At 38.0% G+C, this 25,472-nt stretch overlaps 1 protein-coding gene across 5 annotated transcripts in view; it reads right to left on the bottom strand.

Annotated features, from left to right (window-relative positions):
• The window catches only part of PSMF1 (proteasome inhibitor subunit 1), a 39,982-nt gene extending 16,920 nt beyond the window's left edge, over positions 1 to 23,062 (bottom strand). For 2 of the 5 annotated variants that reach the window (XM_074292843.1, XM_074292844.1), the window contains exons 1-4: positions 22,508 to 23,053; positions 14,865 to 15,017; positions 13,530 to 13,612; positions 9,374 to 9,559 (exon numbers count right to left, since the gene is read on the bottom strand). In XM_074292843.1, the coding sequence (XP_074148944.1) occupies positions 9,374 to 9,559; positions 13,530 to 13,612; positions 14,865 to 15,017; positions 22,508 to 22,636 (551 nt within the window). In that variant the 5' untranslated portion in view covers positions 22,637 to 23,053. Of the gene's footprint in view, positions 1 to 22; positions 77 to 9,373; positions 9,560 to 13,529; positions 13,613 to 14,864; positions 15,018 to 22,507 lie in introns of all 5 variants that reach the window. The other 3 variants (XM_074292841.1, XM_074292842.1, XM_074292840.1) reach the window with 3 other exon arrangements.
• Between the last annotated feature and the right edge of the window lie 2,410 nt (positions 23,063 to 25,472).

Below are 25,472 nucleotides of genomic sequence, written 5' to 3'. Positions count from 1 at the left end.
CCACCTCCCCAGCCGCACTCACCTAAAGGGATCCAGGTCCTCTCCCCCAACGGCAAAGGGACCCAGGGGATCACGCCTGAAACAAACGAAACACAATTATGCCAGAGCCAAGGGGATGTGCAACGTCAACCTGGCACCTGTGGGAGGGACAGGGCTGAGCATGGGGCTGAGGAGACGGGGAGAATAACGTACATAACACTGGCAGTGAGAGAGACAGTGGCCAGCACTTGGATAGAGGGAAGGCAGCATTCAAAGGTGCTAAGAGTCTTATTAAATGGTCCTTAAAACCTACTTACAGCACAGAGGTGACAATGCCATATAACCTGTTTCTTGGGGCATAGGTCTGTTTTCTCCTGATTCTAAGTAAGCCTTTAGTTCTGGCCTAATGTAAGTTGTTTTTTTTTTTTTTTTTTTTTTTAAGCTGTAAGTTAAAGTCCTGAAAAACCCACAAACTGTTGCCATTCCAATCAGGAAGTACTCTGTGGTTTGGGGTGAATGCAGGTATGTTTCCAAGGAAAAAGATTTTATTGATCAAGTCAGTGTTCAAAAAGCCATTGGCCACAGAATACCTGTGACCAGATAAAGTTCCTAGTGGCCACCACCATCATGTTTTCAGTGCCAAATGACATCCTTCACAAGCCTCATAATATTCACTCTGAGCTAATAACAGAGTTGGGGCAGAGTAAAAGAAAACAAACATATAAAAGGACAGAGGGGTCATACCCATAATATTTACAACTTGAAAACTGATACTAAGTAGATAGGAAGCTCTGCAGACACATACTTATGCAATATACTTGGGGGGTGGTCTTTTAAAATTTGGTCTAAAGGAAAATGGGGAGGGGAAGGGGAGATTGATTACTTATTGATTAGTATAGGCAACAAATTTCATCTTAACATTTTATTTTCTCATTCATTTTATCTTCTGTCTCTCAGAGAAATGAGGCATCCTCCTGATGAATTTCCTGGCCTTCCTTTTCTAGAACTTTTGCTCTTTCACCCAACTGCTTAACCCATCCCTTAACTCCCTATTTGAAGGGGGAAGAGTTGGCATACTGTTCCCCATTGCTACTTCCAGGTTTGCCCAACAGCACTGGATTATGTCATCTCACCTAAGCTCTCACTGTGGCAAGGTAATCCTTTTTTAACTTCCTAATTAAATCACAATCCCACTCAGCATAGTGGCTTTTCTGAATCTTTTCATCCCTCAGACATGTCTCAGATCTTCCTCTCTTCCCCCACCTTTCAGTGAGAATCTAGCCTCATCTTCTCCCCTCAACTCACATCTCCCAGATGCTTTTGCCACAATCACCGACTTAACCCATCCCACATAGGGGAGTCTCTTCTCTTTACCAAAGCAAACCCCGCTAACATGCAAAAGTAATTCTATTTTACCCCTTCTTCAGCACACTGCTCCCTCTATCATCCCTATTCTCTCTTACCTTCAGTCTCTCTTTTGGCTATTGGCTGCTACATACTGCCTACAAACTCGACGTCCGCCCCTGCTACCTGTAGTTTCACAGCACTTCTTTTGTAGCTCAACTCCTTGAGATGGCCATCTGATAAGAGGTACCTCTATTTCCTTTTCTCTCCCTCTATTGTTAACCGAATTTTCTGGCTTCTGACCTCATCATTCAACCGAAACTTCTCTCTCCAAAATTACCAAAGACTTCTATAATTGTCACAAATCTCAAGTTATTCTCAATCTTTATCCTTCTTGACATCTCTGGAGCTTTTAACGCTGCTGATCACTCTTCCTCTTCTTGAAACTATCTTCCTTCTAAGGTTTTTGTGATATCACTTTCTCCTTTTTCTCATTTCTGCAATGTTAGTTTCTGCAAAATTCACAAGCTAACCCATTTGAAAGATGTAGCAGGCCACTTACATCTACCACTTGGGATGCTGCTATCTATGATATTGTTTCCCAGGCAGCAAGTAGCAAATACCCAATTGTATCAAGAAAACCTAGGTTTCTTCCCTCACTTCATTTGCAATTTTTGATCATTGGACACAACATGTAACTAAGATGATGGGGAATATCAATGGTTGAAGGGGTATGGGCATGCATATGCACAAATTAGTACACAAACATTTGACTGATATGTGCCTTGTCTGACTGACTATAATAGCCTCTATGCCTCAAATGAGATTTCCTTGGGAAAAAAAGTATAGAAATGCATTAAAAAAAAAAAAAAAGGCTAATAATACATCTCATTCATATTTCATATGACAGATTCTGGGGAAAAATTTTGTCTTAAATTGTTTATTTTACACACACACACACACACACACACACACGCAGAAGATTTAGGTTAGATTCCTCGTTTTTCCAGTTATTTGTTTTGACTATGGGAAAATCACAACTTCTGAAACCCTCAATTTTCTTCTCTAAAAAAGAGGTAAAAACTGTTGTGTCACCTACTTCATATGGATTTCATTAAAAACCCTTTGAAAACTGTAAAGTAATACTGAAATGTAAGCAGTCATGTAGATTAACTATTCTACATTTATCTTGCATTTTATAGTTTAAGTCAGCATCTTCATAAATATTTGATCTCCTTTGACTTCATAATTACTTAGGTGATAGTACTCCAGTTTTACAGGTAAGAAAACTGAGGTCCAAAAAGATGGAAATCACTTGCCTAGAGGTCATACACCAATAAAAAGAAGCAGTCCTTAAAACCTAGTTTTCTGACTGCAATTCCTCTTTCCACTATACCATGTTGCTGTGAATGTGTAGATGGATAAAACATATAATTGTTAATGATTACAAAGGGAGGAAGGAGGCAGGAAATAGAGATAACCTTAATATGCCCTGTCAGATTTAAGGTTCTTAGGTGACTGAAAAAGGCTGAGAAACACTGTTCTATATCCTAATGATATATTCAGGAATAGCATTTTCAAGCCAACATTAATTTAAAAGAAATGCAATCCTTTTCAATCTTTTCCTTTATTTGCATTACCTAAATGTCAAAAACATTTGCTTTCCTGGTGTTATAAGGACCCTTTTAATACTTTTTCCTGTCAGAGATACTACAAAAGGGATTAGGTAGGAGACTGGATTAATCATCCCTTTTGAGAATCTGATTCTAAGCAAAAACTAATCATGGAATAACTTGTATTTTCAGGACTTCTAGTGTCTTGTTCCTACAGAACTTTTGTAGACTCATGGCTAGCTTCTAGTGCATCATTTGCAAGAGGTCCTATGCTAAAAGCCCTAAGACACTGCAGGACAACATATCTCATATATATATATAATCCTTGGGATATATGTGTATATACACCCTCACACATACACACAAAGGCATACAATTAAAACAAAGGCCCTTTTACTTTATTGAAAAAAAATCATCTATAATTAGAGGATATTGAAGCATGCAGGAAGGATAAACATACACAAAGATATCTATGAACATGCATACTGGCATAAAAACTACACATCTAGTTTGGCCATTTTCACAACTGAATCCATGGCTATTTGGTGATTTTAAGTCCTCTAGCTCAAGGTCAGTCTGATGAAAACATTACAAATTAAGTCCTAAGTCCCAGGGGAAGGAAAGCTAAATGGATTTTTGAATCTGTAAGCAGGATTAAAGGCTTATATATTCAGTCTGGATGTACCAAATGTATTCTGAGCTTAGAATGAAATCACTACTCCTATTCTTTTATGAAAGAAAGCTATAGGCTTTTAAGCAAAGGGATAAGATTATTATGGGATCACAGAATCTTGGAAGTTGAAAAGGATCTTCGATGCTGTCTAGCCCAACCAATACCTGAGATATGAGTTCTATCCTCTTATCCCCCCATCCTAATTGTTCCTCTGGTCTTACACATCCTTGGACAAGTGACCATCTATGATCTGTATAGTACTGGGGAAAGTGTTTGTTACTGGGGAGAGTGTCTGCTCCTCCTCAGTCTGTCCCAATGTTGGCTGTTCCCCTTGGTTAGCAAATTCTTCCTTATAAAGAACTGAAATTGGCCTCCTTATAACTTTACTGATGCTAGTGAAGCCAAAGGAACAACTCTTCAGATATTTGAAGATTTCAATCAAGCCCTGACCTCTTACCTCTTTCTCAAGGCTAAACATTCCCATTTCCTTTAAGTAATCATTGTATGATGGTGTCTGAGTCCCCTTCCCATTCTGGTCATCCTCTTCTGGATGTGTTCCATCTTGTCAATGTTCCTCCTAAAATGTGGCACTCACAACTGGGCACAAAGTCCAGATGGGTTCTGAGTAGATTAGACCCCAGTAACATGCTGTTAAAAATGGAAGGGTGGGGAATAGGGATGGAGGGCAGATAATAAGTCTCCCAAGGTATAAAATTTTCTTTGGATTATTAATTCATCTGAATATAGAGCAAATTACCAAAAACTTAAAGGGACTGCCCAAAGTTTCTTTATTCTTTAATTTATATGGAATATGGCTATGGAGACTACTAGCTAAGGGCATGAAATTCATGGGTTGTATGAAAATTTTTATTGCAATATCATGAAACAAGTTTGTTTGCAAATAAGGGTTTGTTTTGATTTTTCTTGAGCCTACTAAGTTTAGTGACTATCACACTTCTGCCAGCAAAGGCCCTAAGAGGAACACAATTTCACCCTCCCAAAATGGTAGGCTCTTTCCCGTCTCCCTATTCCACACCACAAGGTCAGCCCTATGGTGGAATTAAAAAAAAAAAAAAAAATCTGTCACTAATGCAAAGGACAAAGATATCATTTGGTCTGGAGAGGAAAAAACTTAAGGGGTGGTTGCCTCAGACTTTTAAGATTACGGAACAACACTGGTAATTTTTCAGCTTCACTGATGATGGTCTGAATGGAGAGAAATAAGCACTGTCTATGAGAGAATGGACTCAATTTAGACATAAGAATAAATTTTTTGTGAGCTGGACAAAAGGGTTGTTGAGGGAGATTAAGGAAGAACTCCCTCTAATTAACTTGAATTATTATGTCACATTAAGATTTAAAAAGAAGCAAGTGTCATATATAACATAGAAGAATGACCATTGAAGTTGGGGGCCAATAAGTTATAGGTTTGAATCCTAGCTGTGACAAGTTAATTTTTTTTTAAGCTTTAGTTTTCTTCATCTAACTAATGCCCAGAATTGTGAGGAAAGGACTTTGTAAACCTTAAAGTTTGAAAATATAAACATATAGGAGTATTTGAGTTATCATCATTCCCATCTGATAGTAAGGTTAAGTGATATATTTGTCCAGGGTCACACAGATATGACAGTATTGGGATCTCTGAGACTCAACCTAATGTCCTCTTGCCATTACATTTCACTGCCTCACACTGAAACATATATTCAGAAGCTAAAGAATATCAGGGTTGAAAGGAGTTTGAGAACATGGAATGTTAAAGCTGAAATCTACAATTTCTACAATCCTTCATTTTACAGAACAGTCTTGCAAAAAAAAAAAAAAGAACCCTAAATAACCAATTCCAACCAAATGTTTTCTTCATATTTTCTCATACAGTTACATCATGAGGCAGATGACTGACAGCAAGTCTAGATTAGATATCTCATTCACTTTTAAGTCTTATATTTTGGGAATGGGGGAGGGGGATGAGCTAATTTGGGAAGTGGAAAATTCATTATTCTATCTTCTATCCACTGTTTTGGGGACTCAAGAGCCCAAGGAGTAGGAGCTAGCTACTTCTTCCACAGAACTCAAGTCACCTGCTGCCTCTATAGACCAAGGAGGCCCATCTGTTAAATAGATGCCATCAAGATAAATTGTTAGCTGGCTGGCCTATGGCTCTTTTGGCCCCAAATGACCCATGGTAGGAAAGGGGGAAAAAGAAAAGGGACTGCCATTTATTGATTTGGGATTTCCCCTCAACTTTTGCTTTGGGGGATATGCTATAAATAACATCCAACAAAGCCAGATGGGAGGGCCCAGATGCTGCTATTCCATTTTTTCTTTTTTCCTTCCAGTCCATGTGTGGGGGTCCTCACCTTAAAAGTGCATTAGCTTGGTTGCTAAGCAACTTGGCAGCTAGGTTATAATAATGGAATTAATGTCATTACTGACATCTGTGCTGACAAAGGAGGATGTTAGGGGGATGAAAGGAGAGAATACAGCTATATGGAGAAGCATACAAAACAGGAAAGTTTGATTACAACTCAAGACTTGGAATTTCTGCCACTGCTTGGGAGAGACCATCCTATCATTCACCAGACCCAAAGGAGGAGAGTTTTATTGATAAGAAGCTGAAATGTATTTCTTTTGGACTTATACTCTCTCATACTCAAATGATTCCTTCTTCCTTGGGTACAAATATCTTTCCACTGTTACCATTTGTTTCACCTGACAGCTTGGTGGTCTACTCATTGTATGGAATGAAGTCTTATGAGTGCTAGAAGATACAAAGCTAGAGGTCTCAAGACCTCCACCCTCTTTCTCTAATTCATTCTGCCACAAGTTGAAGTTTTTTGTTTTGTTTTTTTTAAATAGAACAGCTTTCTTAATTTCTTTTTTTAGCCCCATTCAAAAATCTTCAAATGCCCTTTATTGCCTAAGCTAATATAATATATCCCAACTTCTCAATTTCAAATAATTGGGCCCTATTGAGTCAATGTGGAGATTAGCTTTGGACCTAGAATCAGAAGATCTGGATTCAAATCATGATTTTGCTACTTCTACTACCTGTGTGACCTTGGACAAATCAAAATTTCTCTGGGCCTCACTTTTCTCATCTATAATATGGATGTGGAATATATATGATAGCCAATGTCCTTTCCAACTCAAAATATTAATCCATCTTTTTTATCTTCCAGTGCCTTCTTTACATGCATTTTCACTCTGATCAAACTAGCCTACTCAATACTATTAACAAAAATAACCCATACCAAACAAAAAAAATTTAATGAGTCTCAAACTGTGTTTACTACTCTCAAACTATATTTACTACTAAGTATACCAAGGTTATATGCTCAGCACATGAAATACAATGCTTGCCTTTCAAAGGAACAACAAGATAATACACACACACACACACACACACACACACACTTAAATATGAGACAAGATTGAATTGTAATCAGAGATAAAGGCAATATATTCTAGGAGAATTTGAGGGGAAAAAAGCTTAAGTCAATAAGACTGGGGAAGGCTTTGCTCTAAAGAGGAGCTGAAGTCACAATATCCAGCCTTTAAAGACAAGTCAGAATATCCAGCCTTTAAAGAGAAGGACAAGATGCTAAGTGATAGGGAAACAAAGATGGTTAAGACTCAGTCTCTCTCCCTCGTGAACTTCACAGTCTAACTAGAGAAAAAAAGACGTGTGTCCCAAAAGACGGAGCACAGGGATGAACTGAGAGGGTGACCTTAAGGATTTGCTGACCAATCAACAAATTGATTGGGCCTCTCTCCTCTACCAAAACTATCTATTCTTCAACGCCCAGATCAGTCTCATTAACTCTGGATGACTGTCTATATGCCTTACAACCATAGACATTAATCTCTCCTAACAACTAGGAGAAACTGCAAAAACTATCTTTTGCCCTAATTTAATAATTTCCTGTATTTCCTAATGACATCTTGTATGTGTTTTATTTTAACATGTATACATCTTGACTCTCTGCAATTAGGTTGTAAGCTAATTGAGAGCAAGGAAATGATCCTAATTTTTCTCTTTATCATCTCAACATATTATTGAATATATAATGCTACTGATGTGACAAGAGATTTTTCAATATTTCACTGATCTGTGTAAGTGTTCTGACTTTATAACCTCTTTATTTGAAATGTCTTGTGACCTGAAGAAAGCAACACCAAAAAACTTGTCATACAACAGAAAGACTTAGAAAAAAGCTATTGGAGGGGATAGAGCACTAGCCCTGAATTCAAATCTCAGACACTTAACGCCTTCCTTAGCTGGGTGATCCTGGGGGCAAGTCACTTAATCCCAATTATCTCAGGGAAAAAAAAAACAAAAAACAAAAAACTATTCATTATGGGCAATACTTTGACGATTCTTTTAGCAAGCCAACAGTTTCAGGAACCCTCAATTTCCACTGGTGCTACGGAATCTTGGGGCTGGTAGAGATCTTAGAAATCTAGTCCGATCCTCTTGTTTTATAGAAGAGAAATTAAGTACCAGAAAGGGGAAGAAACTTTCTTAGATCATAGAATGGCAACACTATGACTAAAATCCTTCCGGACTTCAATTTCAGGGCCAGGACTCAATTTCAGATTTTGAATCCTACTCTAGTATCCAACTTCAATGTGCTGGGTTGTATCCTAAAGCTGTTCTTGCATATAGTGGGTGCTCACAAAATACCTGTGGGTCTAGAGAAAAAATGCACTGGCCTATCTACAATACTATTGTAGATTGTGGAGGATTTTTATATTGCTTGAGTTTCTATAGAAAAACTCAAAATCACCTGCAGAAACCAGTGTAGTTTACACCCCTGGGCAATTAGAAATTGTTAACTTATCTCTATCACTTCAGTTTCTCCAGACTCATCACACAGGTGCCAACACAATATTCCTAATGTTCATATACATTTCCATTCTTGCTCAAAAACTTTAGTAACTCCCTCCTCTTAAAAGAAAAATCTAATTTCTTTTCTCCTGCCATTTATGGCTCTCATCACCTGGTTCCAACCCAGCTTTTCAACCTTGTTTCACCTTATTCCCCACCTCACATCACCTAGTCTAGCACGAACTGGAACACTTTTTCTGATCTCACTACTCTTATCCATCCCACTCCTAAAATTCTAAGGAGGTTGCTCCATCCTTGAAAAGTATTTCCTCCCAATTCCTTTTCATTCTTTAGGGCCCAGCTCAGGAATAACTATCTCCCTCCAATGCAATCCACCAAGTATCTATTAAGTACCTATGATATACAAGTTAAACTTTTTGGGGAAATGTTCATGAAAACAGGTCATACTTATGACAATTTGAGGATAGAATACTAACAATAAAGTGAAGAAGCCAGCCACTAACCTTGATTTCCCTCCAGCCAAAAGTGATATTTCTCCTCATCTTTTCTTAGAATATAGTCTAGATGTCTTTCTTCCTATTACATGCTGCTATTTTATATTATATTTCTTTGTAAATATATCATAGTCCACCCCATTCCCCTTTTCAATGCTATAAACTTCTAAAGTATAGATAGGTCTTATATAATATTTGTGTCCCCAGGGGCCTACTATTGGTCTTCCTGGTAAATAGAAAGTACAGAATGAGATGCAAAAGTGCCATTCAATTCTCTATTCCAACCAGGAAAAGGACTGTAAGGACAAATGAATATCCAAGTAATGGTAGCTTAAGAGGAGAGATGTACTGGAATTTAGATATATGTTAGATATATGATTGCTGCCTCCTCTACGCTAAATGCTGTCAGTTCTATACTTACCAAGGGGGCTGTCTGCTGGTATGTGGATGGTGGGGGGGAATACGGAGAGGGTCGTATTCTCTAGAAGTGGCAGGCTGAAACTCCCGAGGGGAAGTGGAAGAATCACTTTTGCTCAAAGAGTTGCGGAGGGGCGAAATGAGGCCTGAAGCAATCCTTGTCTGGAGCTCTTTGCTGTTCTTGTAGACCCTGTGTGATCGAGAGGGGTAGTCAAATACAGGTACATATAGCTGGCTAGCAACTTTAAAGAGAGTTGACCTATGGGCCTTCTGGCAGCTCCTGGGCAGGCGAGTAGCCTTGACTCCCAGATATGGTTTGGCCCCCTGGTGGCACTTAATGGAGGAGGTAGTAGCCTGACGTCTCTGAGTTTTTGGGCGACGCTTCTTCGGCATCTGAGTTGCCCTTCCTCCTTTATCATTCCATTAGAAAGAGCTAAGGTGGGAGAGACATGGGGATCTGAGTGGCACATGGAGACCTTGTAAGCTTTCAACTTGTTGGCTCCCCCAGGAGTCACCCACCAGCTCCCCATTATGTGTTCATCCTATGTCATGAGGCTGCATTACCCGGGAAAAGGTATAGAAGGGAAGCAAATAATAACTACAGGGAACAGGTCAACGTGCGTGGCTCAAACCAGGCCAGGAGAAAAGACTTCAGAAGATTCTAGTCTCATTTCTCATTCTAACTTATTGGGTATCCATTAAACCTTTGATAACTTTGATAACTCTCTTCACCTGTACAAGATAAAGAAGAACAGGTATTTCTTACCAATCACTTACAAATTGTTGGAATGGCTCAGGAAGTAAGATATGGATGCTATTATAAGGGCCTTGAAAGAATTATCTTCCCAAGAACCATGTGGTAGAAAAATTCTGGAATGGGAATTAGGGAACTTAGATTATAGTCCTGGCTCTGCTGCTAATAATTTCGTATGTGATTTCAGGCATACCCACTTCTCTCTAAGCTGGTATTCTTTTCCTTATAAAGGAGTCGGATGTGATCTTGAAAGGTTATTTCCAGCTCCAATATTTTAGGACACATGTATTCTACTGAAGAACAATTTCTTATCAGGTATTTGGATCCCTATATTTTCTTTATTTGAATTGGACTGGAAGGGTCTCTCCCCAAAACCTAGCAAGTCATTGGGAAAATCTGTATTATAGAAATGAAGTCTTATTCAAAAACTTCATAATATTCAAAGCAATGGTGAAGGATTTCTTGTAATATTATTTGTCTTTCACTATATAATTCCAGAATTGTAAAGGATCTTAAGAGATCATCTAGTATAACTAACTGCCTCTTGACTTTTAACTTCTTTCCCCTTCAAACATCCACAGAGCTAACAAAATTATCTCCTCAAAGTACAGGTCTGACTTCATCATCCTCCAACTCAAAATGTTCAGTAGTTCTGTTCTGCCTCCAAAAACAAAACATAAATTCCTCAATCTATTGCTCAGTATCTTCCAAAATGTGACTTTCTAGTCAATTTACACCCTCCCCCCATTAATACACACTGTTCCAATAAAACTGGCCTCCTATTTAATGACATCTTACTTCATCTCTATGCTTTTGCACAAATAGCTCCCCAATGTAGTTCCAATGACCTCTACCTATAGAATAACTTTGCTTTTTAGTCATTTTTAGATATGACCTCATTTGGAGTTTCCTTGGCAAAGATACCAGAGTGGTTTGGCATTTCATTCTCTACCTCATTTTACAGAGGAAGAAATTGAGGCAAGTGACTTGCCTTTGTCACACAGTGTCACACAGCTAATAAATGTCTAAAGTTAGATTTTAATTCAGGTCTTCCTGAATTCATATCCAATGCTTTATCCAGCTGGCCCTAGAATACCTAATTTCCTTCAAAGCACAGTTCTCAAACCAATTTCAATATGAGTCCTTTGCTTAGTTATCCTTAGTTACTAGCATATTCTTCCCTTTGAAATTACATTGTTACTTTGTCTTGTGCACATGCAACACCTCTAATTTAATGTAAGTTCATTGAAGGCAGTGACTTTTTAATTGTATTCCTGACACTTAGAATAATGCTTTGCATACATAGAACAAACTTAATATGTTGAGTTGAATTTTCTTGATAAGAGTCATCTATAACATTTCCAGCAAGTGTTCATATTGCTTGTGCTTAAGTACTTCTCCAGTGATGTCTGTAGTTAGTTTTCTTTCAATGGTTACAAAGGAGACTTCTGTTTAGGTGTAGGTTGAGATTAAATAATCTGAGGTATTTTTAAGCTCTGGGATTCTATTAATTGACTTTTTTTTTGGATGCAGTCCATTTAAGATAATTTTGATTGCTAAAAAAAAAAAAAAAAATTTCCCCTAAATTCGGACTCCCCCAAACTTTTCCCCCATTGGTTTCAGATTTGCCTTTGGAGTCACACAGAACAAACTTTTGCTCTTTCCTAATGATAGTTTCAGCTATCTGAAGAAAATCCTACTATACCACCAAGTACTGTTAGTTTTCTAAACTTAACACTCCCAATCTCTTGAAGTTATTCCTAGTTTGAGATGTTCACAGACTAGAAACCATCCTGGTTGAAAAGAAACAATTTACCAATGTTCTTCCTAAAATTTGATTCTGCAAACTTTGCAGATGCGAACTGAGCAAAGACAAAGTGCAAATAAAGGTATTTCCTTTTTCACTCTGTTGATTGAACTGCTGGTTATTAATAAGGACAGTTTTATCTCTCCAGTTTTACACTAATTTGGCAGTAGCAAAAGAAGCTTATTACTTCAGGTGCAGTGAGAGGAGTAAAGCATCTTGATACTCACTTATTCCTCACCATCTATAAATATTTGTGGTCTGACTGGCACAAGTCTTTAAAGCATGGTAGAGATAAGAAAATAGAAAGATTAAAATTACTAGTCTATCGTATTTTCCAGATTGTGGATGTTCTTTTATACTAGCTCTTCTCTATTTCTTCCTTGGGTGTATAGTTATAAAAGACAAGAGAGGGAGAGGGGATCTAATCAAAATATAGGTCCCATCCATTGCCAACTCTCAAACATCCATGGTAATGGGTTGGCAAAGGAAACTTGCCCAGATTATTCAAAAGAAACAAGCACCATAACAATTAATTTCCCTCAATATTCCCTTCTGAGTAGTTAGTCTATTTTGAGGTTAGTTAGAATTCAAGAATAAGCTTTTAACAATATCATTTTAGGCGCTTATATAATTTCAGAAAAAAGAACATAGAAAGTTGGTCTGCCCAGGAATATATGGTATTTTATTAAATTTCTCTTTCAAGGATTTCTTTTCTATTATATTTCCACTGCAAATAATTCTAAGGATATAGTACATAATTAATAAATGGCTAAATTCAATTTAATTCAACAAAAATTTATTGGGTACTCTGGGGACAAATATAAATCAGAGACAGTCCCTGAATTTCAGGAAGTATCCAACTCAGGAAATTAGGCAGGCACAGAAATAACTCATAATTCAGAATTGAAAAAGTCCCACAAGAGAGGTACAAATACAGTGCTAAGGGGATACAAAGGGAAAATGTATCAGAGTTTGGAAAAGTTAAGAGAGAGAAATGGAGGAGATATGCCTTGAATATGATCTGGATGATAAAAGAATGGATAGAAACATGTCAGTTTGGAGATGGGAAAGAATCAGATTGTAAAAAGAGGGAATGACGTGAATAAGGATATAGAAATATGAAAACCAAAGAAGTGTTTGAAGAATGTTTGATAATTCTTTACTGCAGGATTAAATTGTGAAAGAATTAGTACTGAGGCAGGAGAGGTAGGCTGGGGCCAGATTGTGAGGGATGTCAAAGATGACAAACTAAGGAGCCTAGACTTCCTGAAGGCAATGAGTGACATAATCAAATTTGAGCTTTAGGAAAACTGAATATATTATACAATTTGAGGGTTAATAAATTTACCTTATTAAGGACATCCCAGAACCATTTTGGGAAAATCCAACCTGAAACTTGCTGCTAATATTTTACAGATAACTAAGAGCTATGACAGCATCTGGGAGGAACATATTCCTATGTTAGTTTCAAACAATTATTTGGATTGTCTCATTCTCACCCAGCTCTACCCCATTATTATCCCACATTATCTTTCCACTGATTGTCTGATCTCTTCTTACCCTATTTGAGTGGCCTGGAGGGGCAATTATTGGGAGTACCTGTGGAAGTTACCCAGGTGTTCACCATCCACATAATCCTCCACGTTCAAGGTCAAGTCCACCACTTGTTGTGACTTACACTCCTGGGGAATGGCAAAAGGAAAGAAAAGTTAGGGAGTCAGAAGGAGGTTGCTAGAATCCTAGCAGGAATCCAGGTCATACCACCCCCAATTATCTAGACATTTAAGAGACTGGTTGAAAAGAGTCCTAAAATAAAATTTGAGAGTTTCTGAAGCATTGGAATGGCAAAGATTCAGTTCTAATTATTTTCTCTGATTCTGTCTTATGCTCTGGGCATGACTATTCTGGCTTCATGCTTCCAGTGGAAAGAAAAGTGAATATATAAATTCAAAGGGGTATCTCTAAGGCAATTTCCTTCCCTCATTTGTTTTTTATTCAGTTTAAAGGATGCCCAGTTTTCTGAATTCTCAGGGATTTTTCCAAAGATGAAAACAATTCTAGTACAAGGACATCGGGACTCAACTTAAGATTTCATCTGGTTTTTCAGAAATTTCCTCTAGGGTAAAGTATTTTGGCTCTTAGCGTCAGATGGACACTAATAAAGTACTTCAGGTTACTGCCTGACATCTGTTTCACTTCCCCCACTTCTTAGGTGAAATAAGTTTTCTATGTTTACTTACTGCTGTATATAACAGTAGGACTTCCTTTTCTTAATCCTAAATCTATTTCTTTTAAGTGTCAATCAACTGTAGATTTCATGATTATCTAGTCCAACCCCTTCATTTTACACAAAGGAGTATAATAATTTGCTTAAGGTCACATAATTAAGGAGAAGAGCTAGGAATGGAACCCAAGTCTTTTATCTCCAAATCTAGTATGCTCTTTCCATGATAGCATACTGCCTCTCTCTAGTACTGGTTACAACTCAGACATTGTTGCCCTGACTGATCTTCTGCAATGACACCATTGATTTTTATAACCAAATCATAACAATGCCATTTATAGCACTGTTCTTATGGAGCTAACAATGACCATAAAATATTATTCTGCTTAAATTTGGGTTTTGATTGAATCAATTTGGGTGTGTGTGAATGTGTTGTGGAATCTGGATGATTAGCCTTACACTGTTCACACAGCACTTGTGTTTATAAAGTTTTTGGTCAGATCCCTTTTGAGCTTTTGTTTAAACTGAAAGAAGAGACCTTCCTCCCTTACCATGGAAGTCCTGCCTGCCTGCCTCCCTCCCATCCCCTTGAACATAGAACTTGAAACTTTAGCAAACTAAGTAGATGCTCAATCCATTGCATCTGGCTGGCTGTCATATCTCCATTTAGCAGACTACTGTAGGGTTGGGCTTAACTGCAGAGAACTTACCAAAGCATTGATAATCATGCTATCATCCACCATGATGGCCTTCAGAAGGAGTTCCTTTGACTTATCTGTGGTCTCATAGCGAAGGACATACAGATCTTTATTGGCATTCCATCCAGATGGCAGCAGCTCAGATTTCTTATCATCTGGACCTGGCTGTGAAGATATAATGGATAGGATATAAGCAAAAATGAAAGTTTTTAGAATTTAGAAGCAAGATAACTGCATGTTCTAATGGTTTAAAAAACATTTAAATTCCTGGATATTCCGGTTAGATTCCAAAATGGAAACAGAAGGGCAACACCATTAAAATTTGCTCTGTGCAAAAACTCACCACATTATAAAAGAGTAGGTAGAACAGTAATTGAAAAAAAAAATACACACACACACACACACACACACACACACACACACACACACACACACACACACACACACACACTCACTTAGGCAGTTCTTTTCTCTAATCAAATTGCCCATGGCTTTGAACTCCTATTCCAAGAAAGATTCTCTCTCTGAATAAAGATAATCAGATCTATTTTCCATATTAGCAACTATGGAAGTTCTATGCTTTGCATGAAAGTTATTTGTGTTTTCAGGGGTATAATTAGAGATCTTGCATTGATTTTTCAAAGATTTATTTAAAGATATAGGATTCTTGTTGATACTAGAAGGAACACTAGGAATAATTTGTTTCAAACCTCTTAAAAGATCAAGACATAGTGAAGTGACTTGATTAAAGCCACCTTGTTAGCCAGTGGAAAAACCAGAACTGAACCCAGGCCTCCAATCTTCTTTCTGCTACAATACACTGATTAGGTGAGTGTCAGTATTTGTATAGCTCAGGGTTCCCAGCCTTGGTCTTGCAATACCCCAAATGCAATAATTTTTTTTTAAGGAAATGAAAAAAAATTCTTAAATATATTAGTACATTTTCTAAAAATACAGATCATAACAGCACTTTCAGAAGGAGGAGTTAAGTGGTAAAAAGGGGCTATAAAATCAAACAGCTGGAATGCTGTAGACCCCAAATAGCTAAAAATCCCTGGAATATTTTTAGAATGATCTGCCTGAAATAAAAGTAGCCTCAGAGGCTTGAAAAGGGCAGAAATGAAACTGAAGGAAACAAGTAAAATTCAATAGCTTACTGAAAGTAAAAGAGAGAAAAAAAAGAAGCTTCTTAGATTTTAACATTTCAATTTTAAGTATCTGAAGATTACTTCAGAGATTCAGAGGTTCTGAAAGAGACAAGGTATTATTATAGTCAGGGTTCCCTTTAATTTTTCTTTATAACACAAGCTTGTAGCTTTTAATCCCTGTCTCCAATATGGATCTCTTTTTAAAATAAAGATAATTGATTCTACTTGTTAAATCAGCATCTCTATATCTCAGGTAGGTGAAAAAAAAATCTTCTAATGCATAGAATGGAAACTAAACTAATACTATTATCTTCTCAGCAATGGAAAGCCAAGGCCTGTCCCATTTTAAGAAAATGAAGGGAGGCCTGACGGGAGACAGAATGCCCAGCATCCATATTCCTTTCAAGCAAAACCCTGAAGTTTGTGCCAGACTGATTAATGATCAAGAAATCCAATGAAAAACTATAGTAAATTAATTTTTCCACCTCAGAACTATGTATTAGTTAAAAGCCTAACGGGCAATAGGAAAGAGTGTCAACAGCAAAGCCAATGCTAGCACTGCCAGATATAGGCCAGAGACATGTATCTTTCAGGAAATAATGACTGAAAACTGTTCAGATTTATGAGAACCAAAGGACAAAGAGAAAATTCACTAAACATTACTTTAAAAAAAATGAAACAAAACAAAAAAAGTGAAAAGTCCCAGGAACCAAATTTCAGAGCTCCCAGATAGGGAAAAAAAAAAAAAAAAAAAAAAAAAAAAAAAAAATATATATATATATATATATATATATATATATATATATATATATATATTCAAAAAGTTGTTCAAATACTAAGGAACTATAGTCAAGATTTCCTAAGACCTCAAAGCTTCTACCAAAAAAAAAAAAAAAAAAAAAAAAGATCTAAATGTGATCTTGGAATACAACATTTTAAAAGGCCAAAGAGAGAATTTACAATTAAAAAAAAAAAAAAAACTTACCCTGTAAAACTGAATATAGTCCTAAAATGGAATAGAGGATTTTCAAGCATTTCTAATGAAAAGATGAGAGCTGTGAATTTTAAAAATATTAACATAAGAATTTAGAGAACTTAAAGGGAAATTTATTCAAGTAGTTTGAAAGGGCCAGTTGATAACAAAGTGCTAACAGGTTGGGGAGAAGAAATAAGTATCCTTTCAGAACCTTAGTATCTTCAAAGGATAATGAAGGAGTTAAATAAGAGAAATAAGGATGCTTTGGTTCTTTTCTGAGGGCTTGAGAGTAGGAAAAGAGGTGGGAATATAAAAAAATACACTAATAAATGAAGAAAGGGTAGAATTTGTTATTTCTCATACTTGCAGAGTATATGAAAATGGGGGGAATTGGTTTGGGAAGTGAGCAATATATGAAATGATTAACAAAAGGTTAAACAGACACCTAAAGAGTTTGGTATTTATATCAAATTCAACAGAGAAATAAGTGGGAACAGGAGAATAATTCAGGTGAGGGAAGAGAAACAGGTAAAATAAACTTCCTAATCTCAGAAAAGGAATTAAAAGAAAAAGGAAAATCAAAGGTCAAAATGACCTTTTAAGAAACTGGGATATGGCTGAACAAATTGTGGTATATGTGGTATATGATTGGAACAACAGTATTGTATTTTTAAAATCCCGAAAGAGAGGATTTTAGAGAATCTTGGATAATATGAACAAATGCAGAGTGAAGTGAGCAGAACTAACCAGGAGAAAAATTAGTATAAAATTGCAACACTATAAAAAAAAAACTATTTTCAAAGACAAATGACAGACTTTCCTATGGACCTACAATGAAATATTGCACAACTTCTAACAAAGAGGTAATGTATACAACATGAAGAAAGAAACGTCCATTCCTGAATACAGCCACTATATAAATTTACTCTACTTATTTGTCAAAATTTTTTTTCCTTTCTCTTGGTTTTTAATGGTGATGGGAAGGCTGGGAGTCTAAGGGTTAAAAAAAGACTTGTAAAAAAAAAAGAGAGCCATTGAAATATTTTCTAAAATGCACAGAAGAGAACAGAAGGAAGTCCAGGAGTAAGCTCTGATAAAACATGTAAAATTTGTTATATACTTTTTTTTAAAGCAAGTAGTATGAAATGGAGATTCATGATTTCACATCAACTCAGCTCTTTCATTTGCTGTGTATTTATGGAAATACCTTTTTTTTTTTTTGATGTTTAAATTTGGAGTAAAATTTTTTTCTGAAGTGATTAATTAATTACCAAAAATTAATAAAATGGAACAGGGACTGAATGGGGATTTCTGTTTGGGTGCCAACTGCAGTAGTCTTTGAGGTACTTCCAATTCAGGAACCCTAGAGACAAGGAAATGGTTTATTTCTTTATGAATACTTTCAATTCTAGAATGAGAGAACTTTATAAATTCCAAGAATCTCATTTAGTTTAATCCACCTAGCTTAAGCACGAATATTTGCTAATCACATTCCTAAGTAGTAGTCATGTAGTTTCTGTATAAACACTTCTAGTGTCAGAGAGCTATAAACCAAAACAGTCTATTGTTGAACATACCTAATGGTTAGAAAGTCACTTTTTATGTTGAACCGAAATTTGTCTCTTTGTAACTTCTCTGTGTCTATTATTGCCCTAAGTCTACTGAAGGATAGAAAGTTTAGAATAGTAATACTATAGTTTGGCAATCAGTTTGTTTCTGGGTTCTTTCCAGAAGACTCACATATCTCATCATCGCAGACTGCTGGGTCAATTGGGAGGTATCGTAGAGATAATTTAGTTCAAGTTTATCATTCTACAATTAAGGACTGAGACACAGGAAGAGGAAGTGATGACTTGTCTCATTTTAAACTGTCAAAAAGCATTGGAACTAAAACCTATATCTCATTTGTAAAGATCATGGCTAAGGACAGCTTACAAATGAAATCCTCATTCCAGAGAGGTTACTATCATTAAGAATAATTAAAAAAAAAAAAAAAGCCTCTATATACAGAATCTTGAACTTGAATGTGCTTTTTAACAATCACCTAATATAGCTCCTCACTTGTTCTTTCCACAAAACAAAACAAAACAAAAACACTAGATTAAGAGTTAGAACCATACATCAATCTCAGTTCTGTCACTATCTATTATGTGACCTGATAGTCACCTGATATAGTTAACTATATGTAACCTGATATAGTCACTTAACCTCTTTGCTCTTCCTGAGGAGGTTCTATCTATTAAATCCTATTCTCTCAGAGTTAAACCATTTGATAAGGATAACTTCAGTCTATAACCTTGGATAATACTAATGGAAAAAATAAACCAAAATAAAACACCCCTCAAAACCACCAACAAAAAAGCTTATTGTAGTTTACATTAGAGGCACTATTGTATAATGGACAGAGCCTTAGATTTGGAGTCAAGATCTTAGGTTTAAATCCCTTCTTTCTCATTTACTATCTGTATTACTTGGTCAATTCCCTTAATCTCTCACCTTGGCTTCCTCATTTATAAAGGAGTGTGAACCAGATGATTGTCTTTATAATCTGTTCCAGGTCTAGATCTATAATCCTATGGTATTATCCCATCTCCCATCCAAATCATTGGATAAAAAATTGTAACATTCTAGCAAATTGGGGACAATCAACATGATACAATAGAATCTGGAGTTATGAGATCTGGATTTAGAAATCCCAGGTCCGGTAATTACTAGCTACGGTGACCTTATAGAAGTCATTTCCCTTCTTGAGACTCAGGTTTCTTATCTATAATATAAAATGGAGTACTATTATCTGTATCCTTTACTGTGGTCAAAACAGCATTTGTAAAGCATAGAAATGTGAGCTATTATTAATTGGTTAATAAAGTATGGAAAAGGTAAAATTTTAAAAAGATTTTGATTTGAGAGTACCTTTCAGTTTACTAAATAATTTCTTTCAAATAATATTTAATAACTGTTGCTACCAAACATTTACTAAGGACACTCTGGTTCCTCCATTTTCCCACCCCCTTCCACCAACGTGGCGAGAAGGGAAAGATGTTGAGACCCTGGATATCTTAGAATCAGCTGGAGTCAGGATAAGCAAAAGTCTTTATTCTTGGTCTTGCCATCAGGCGATTAGATCTAGCAATCTCCACACCTCCTTCCTCTCTCTCCACCGCCCAAGAATCATCCTCCTCATCCTGCTTAACCCTCTGATCTCTCCTCCCTTCTCTGCCCACACCTACAGATTGAGCCAGCAGAGTTAAGTAGGGTCATCCTCCAAACATGTTAATAGAGAATTGTCCAATTGGTAAATTCGCACATCTAGGTTAAGTACATCTGCTCAGTTCTAACTATGGTCAGCTCTTTTCCAAGAAAAGTGAATATAGTCTACAGAACAAGTCGATCCAAATTTTATTTTGTGTACTTACCAAAAAGGTGGAAAACAAAACACAAGTCCCTAAATGAATCTCAAAAGCTAGAGACATCTGTCTGTCTTTATCGAAGGATAACACATAAACGAAGAGAAGGTGAAAACCCATGACATTAATTTGGAGTCCAAATGTTAATTATTTTCAAAGGGGCTGATTTAAACTTTTTTTTCCTGAACTTAAACACTAAATATAAAACAAGCATTTTCATTCTGCAACATACTAGAAAGAAATTTGTAATTTCATACATAATTCTATCATGTATATAATTTGTTTTTTCTTTTAAACATACAATAAAATTAATATGTAACAAATCTGTCATGGTCTGTTTCTGATTTTCCTTCTGTTCTCCAATGTGCATTTTAAAACTGCTTCAATGACCTTTTATTCTTTTGTTTTTTCCTTATGGGAGATGAGGGAAGTGATATGGGTTAAGGAAATTATCTTTAACCTTCTTTTCTCTATAATCTCTTCAAACTGGGGATGGAGGGGGGAAAGAAAAAGAAAAATCCTTCTAGCACACAAGCATACTCAAGCAAACAACAACTCCCATACTGCCTATGTCTAAAAACATGTCTCATTCTATACCTGGATCCATCATAAAGGGGCTGATTTTGAAACAGGATCAGGAATAGGAGTAAAAAAATAAATAAAAAATTAGAGAAACAAGGACTGAATCTTTTCCTCAAGGAAGAACAGTTTCTTTCTCTGGTGCTAAACAACAATAAGAGAGATTAGGTGGAAAACTCAAAATCTATTGATTTGATTTGACTCAAAATAAAAAGAAACTTCAGTGATGCTTTTATCATTCCATCCCCATGATAGCATCCTTGACTGTCTCTTGGACTCAAAATGACAAGGAACTCAAAAGAAAAAAGAAAAGAAACTGTATCCCCTAAGCATATGCCCAGGAATAGCTGCAATTGAGGAAGTCCAGTGAAAGGGAGAAAACAAGTCTGGCCGTGTGGAGGACCTGTTCGGAAAAGGTGGAGAGGCTGATGTGTGCGTGTGTTTTGGGGAGGCTGTTGGGCCTGGTCCCAGATAAGAATGTTGAAAGGAGGTAACTGAAAACTGAGGGTGTTTGGGCGCCAGAAGCCACTCTGAACCTATAAAGATGATAAAAGAGCTTCCTCTGAATATAGACTGGGCAAACACTTCATTGTTGGGCCAGCATTTCCTCCTCTAAATGAGAATTAAAAGTCATCTCCAAACCTATGGTTCTATTCCAACTTGAGGAGAACTTATGTGAGCATGTGAAGCCGGGAAGGGGCAGTAGTGCGAGTGTGCAGGGGGCAGAAGAACGCGCCCACTGGAAGAAGGCCTTCCATACCTGTTTCCTAAGTCAGTCACCTGTATTTAACAAATACCATCTGAGAGGACTCTGCTAAACCGAAGAAAGGCAAAAAACAGCACCTGCTCTCAAGAAGCTCCGGCCTCCGGAGAGAGACAACCCTAAGTGCAGATAAGGTTCCACAGGATAAGTCGGGGATAGTCTCATAAGAGTAAAAAGGACTGGAAAAGTCGCTCACAGAAAGTGGGCCTTCGCTGACACGGAACCGAATTTGGGAGATGCAGGGACGGAAATGGGGAGAGGAAGAGCCAGCGGAAAAGCTCAGACAAGTTAGGCGGACGCCGTATGCTGTACGGCAGAGTGCCACCATGAGAAGGAGGGGAGGGGGAGAGGGGGCGCGGCAGCATCCACGTCCGGTTCCGGGGCAGGTGGGTGTGGGGAGGAGGGTCGTTACGGGTGGGGGCATACCAGGAGACATCCATGCCCAGTTCCGGGGAGCCGGTGTGTGGCCGCCTGGGAATGGACACGGACGGTTGGGAGGAGTGTGCGGCACAGCTTTCTTGAGGGGACTCAGGTGTGTCTGTGTGTATGGGTCCCAGGTGTGTCTGTGTGTATGGGTCCGGTCGCACCTGGTCGAAGGTAAAGGTGTCTATGTAGCGGCGGCCATATCTGCCCCCAGGACCACACAACAGAACAGACAGCACTTGCAAGAAGTCGGGGTACAGGGGTGCGCGTATGCGCCAGGTGCCCGGGGGGAGGGGCTTAGCTGGGCGGGGGAAGGGCAAAGGGAGGGGGAGAGGGAGCGGGGAGGGAAGGGGCCGTACCTGGTCGCCGGTACCCAGGCCTTGATAGCCCTCGCTGATGAGCTCCCAGTGCACGAAGCACACAAGCGCATCCTGGCGGCAGGTGATCCCCGGCGCTGCCGAGGCGTACAGCAATTCCAGCCCGACCATGACCTCTCCGCAGCCAGCCTCCTGCCGACACTAATGTCACGTCAGCCCCTCATGACGGCCCAACGGTCCGGGATCCCAGCGGGCCCCGCCTCTGTGGCGAAAGTGAAACGGCGCAAACTGCGCAGGCCCGTGCTCCGGCGCCCAAGGGCCCGGAAGGAAACCCGGTGCCGTTCCCCTCGGGTTCCGGAGCCAGAACGGAATCCTGCCGTCTCTTACCGTTCGGCTCGCGCTCAGGCTAGTGCTGGCGCCGTCTCCGCACTGCGGGACCGCGGGAGGCGGGGAAGGAGACGGAGGGCTGACGGCGGGAGAACGGAGGGGCCGCGCGCGGGCTGCGGGTTCCAGACGCTCCGCGGAGCGGGAAAGGCTTCCGGGAAGAGCGTCTGACACCCCTCGAGATTGTGTTTTCGAGGAGGAGATTAGGAAGCCGGAGTTTCCGGTGCTCCCCCCTTCCTCCTCCCCCCTCTTCCTCCGTCTGCGGGCTAGTGTAGCGAGACGCCGCCACTCCGAGCAAATGTCAAAGTAGCGCGAAGTTAGAAGGAAGAAAGAAAAGCAGAAACATTGAACGCCCTCAACACAACGATATTCTGCTCTGTTTAAACAAGTTAATGGGGGGACGGGGCGGGGAGGAACGTGAATTTAAAAAGACCTAAATATTAAAATTAATAAAGCTGTAAATGCACTCCCACATCAAGGAGAATCAGAGCCCTTTGTAAGCAAAACCGGCCTACCAATGAGAGAATCATACAGCCAGAAGCAACGCTGCTTAAAACAGGCTAGTTTGTGAAAAGTGTATGAAGGAGATGGTGGAAGATTATGAATAAAATTCAAATTCAAAACATTAAAAATAAAGAAGAAGAAGGAAAAACAATCTTACAGAAATCGGGCAAGACAGTCAACTAAGCAGTCATGTTAAATGCATTTACATAAGGATAAAAATCGGAAGGAATTCAACAAAAGAAGAAAACAATGGCAAAGATTTGGTAATAAAAACCTTTTTTTTTTTTTTTCCAAAAGACTTGTCTTGAATTCTGATTTATCATAATTATCCTAATAGAATAGTACACTTACACCACATTCTGATTTAGTTTCAGGACATATTTCACCAAATTAAACCTAGGTTTTATAACCACTAATGGCAACATTTAAACTCTCAGAAAGTTTTGGCACTTCAAGTATGAGAACCCATTGCTCTCAATTAACTTATTTTTAGAGATACATGGTAGCAATTCCCAGTTTCCTTTATTTTTTTCCCTATTTATTTTCAGATTACCTAAAGAACCTGATCAAGCTCTTGTTCTATTACTTGCTCTTAGAATGAAATGGTGAAAGACAAGAGACAGCTTTATGTTTCCATCCCCCTGCTTTGGAGCCTGGGAATGTCCAGCTGCAAAATCTCATTATAATAGTTCTATTAAAAAGCAAAACAAAAAACCTATGAACTTTCCTATGTCCTCCTTATTTCCATGAAATCAAAAATCTTTTTTTCCAATATGTTTTAACTGTAGCTTCTCCTTTTTAAAAATACCCCTCCAGAGTCTTTTAAAACCTTTCTTATTTCCTTCATATTCTTCTAAATTTTGCTCTACTTGCTCAATTCCTAAAATCTGTGTTTTAATATTATCCCAATCTATAGAATTGAATTTCTCCTTTAGCATAAAAAGTTGTTAATCACAACCATTGATTTACTGTCAACCTTGAAAATAAATGATCAGAGAGTCACAAAGGTTATATACCAACTGTTTATTCTGAAAAATAAAATAAAATACCAAATTTCTCACAGGGGTTATAGACAAAAAGCCTTTATTCCTTTAGAGGAAGGAAATTAGGCATGCATGCTGGAGTCTCCTCCAGAACCAAGGAGATCCAAGACACTGATATATATATATATAGTTGTGATTAGATAAAGAACCATATGGTGAGATATAATAGCAACAAAGCAAATTTGCTTAGTGACAAAAGGTCTATTCATAGCATGGCTTCAAGAACTGAATAGGTGCTTGTCCAAGCTCAGAGAACCACCTGGGACTGGCTTGGGCCAATTTTGTGATTTAGCTACAGCAAAATTCATTCAGAGGGTGAGTGCACCTTATTATTCCAAGTTCAGGGCATAGCTTTGGAATACAGGGTATCACCTAATAGTAAAAAATAAAAAGAAAGGAGTGGACTTGGCATATGGGTCATGGCATGACTAAATTCTTACTTCCTAAGCTGTAAAGTGCATTCTAATGCAGGTGATCTTTTCACTAGCTTGCTTAAAACAGCTAAACTCTGTTGAATTATGGCTTGATTAGTTGTGATTCTGGTACATGAAATTCTAGGAGATGAAAACATGTCATATCTCTTCCACTCTCCTAGAAGAAAAGAAAGAGACACATATTCCACAATCCTATCCTAAAATATTAAGAAGTTTGTGGGAAAAACTTCTAAAATCCATTAAGACATTTCTTAGCAATTATAAAAACCCTTAAAGCATAACATTTCAAGGCAGGAGGCCTGCAGGCTTAAACTGTTATTAAGGCATAGGAAGTGGGATTCTGAGTTATCCCATAACTGCTTAATATTACAAAACTCTGTTCTATTAAAATAGCAATTAATATCTGACCACTTGGAAAATAGGGTTAAATGACCTAACAGTGTCACACAACTAACAAGTATCTGAGGCTAGATTTGAACTCAGAAATATGAGTTTTCCTGACTATAGGCCCATCCATTCTGTCCATTCTCTACACTGGGGCATCTAGCTTCTGGGGAGTTCAGGGATGTCCATCTCTATAAAGGAAAGAGAAATAGGTTGATGGAGGGCTCTCTCTCTCTCTCTCTCTCTCTCTCTCTCTCT

Source organism: Sminthopsis crassicaudata, chromosome 2, assembly GCF_048593235.1.
Source record: "Sminthopsis crassicaudata isolate SCR6 chromosome 2, ASM4859323v1, whole genome shotgun sequence".
NCBI lineage: Eukaryota > Metazoa > Chordata > Mammalia > Dasyuromorphia > Dasyuridae > Sminthopsis > Sminthopsis crassicaudata.
This window is presented reverse-complemented; position numbering and strand designations above follow the sequence as displayed.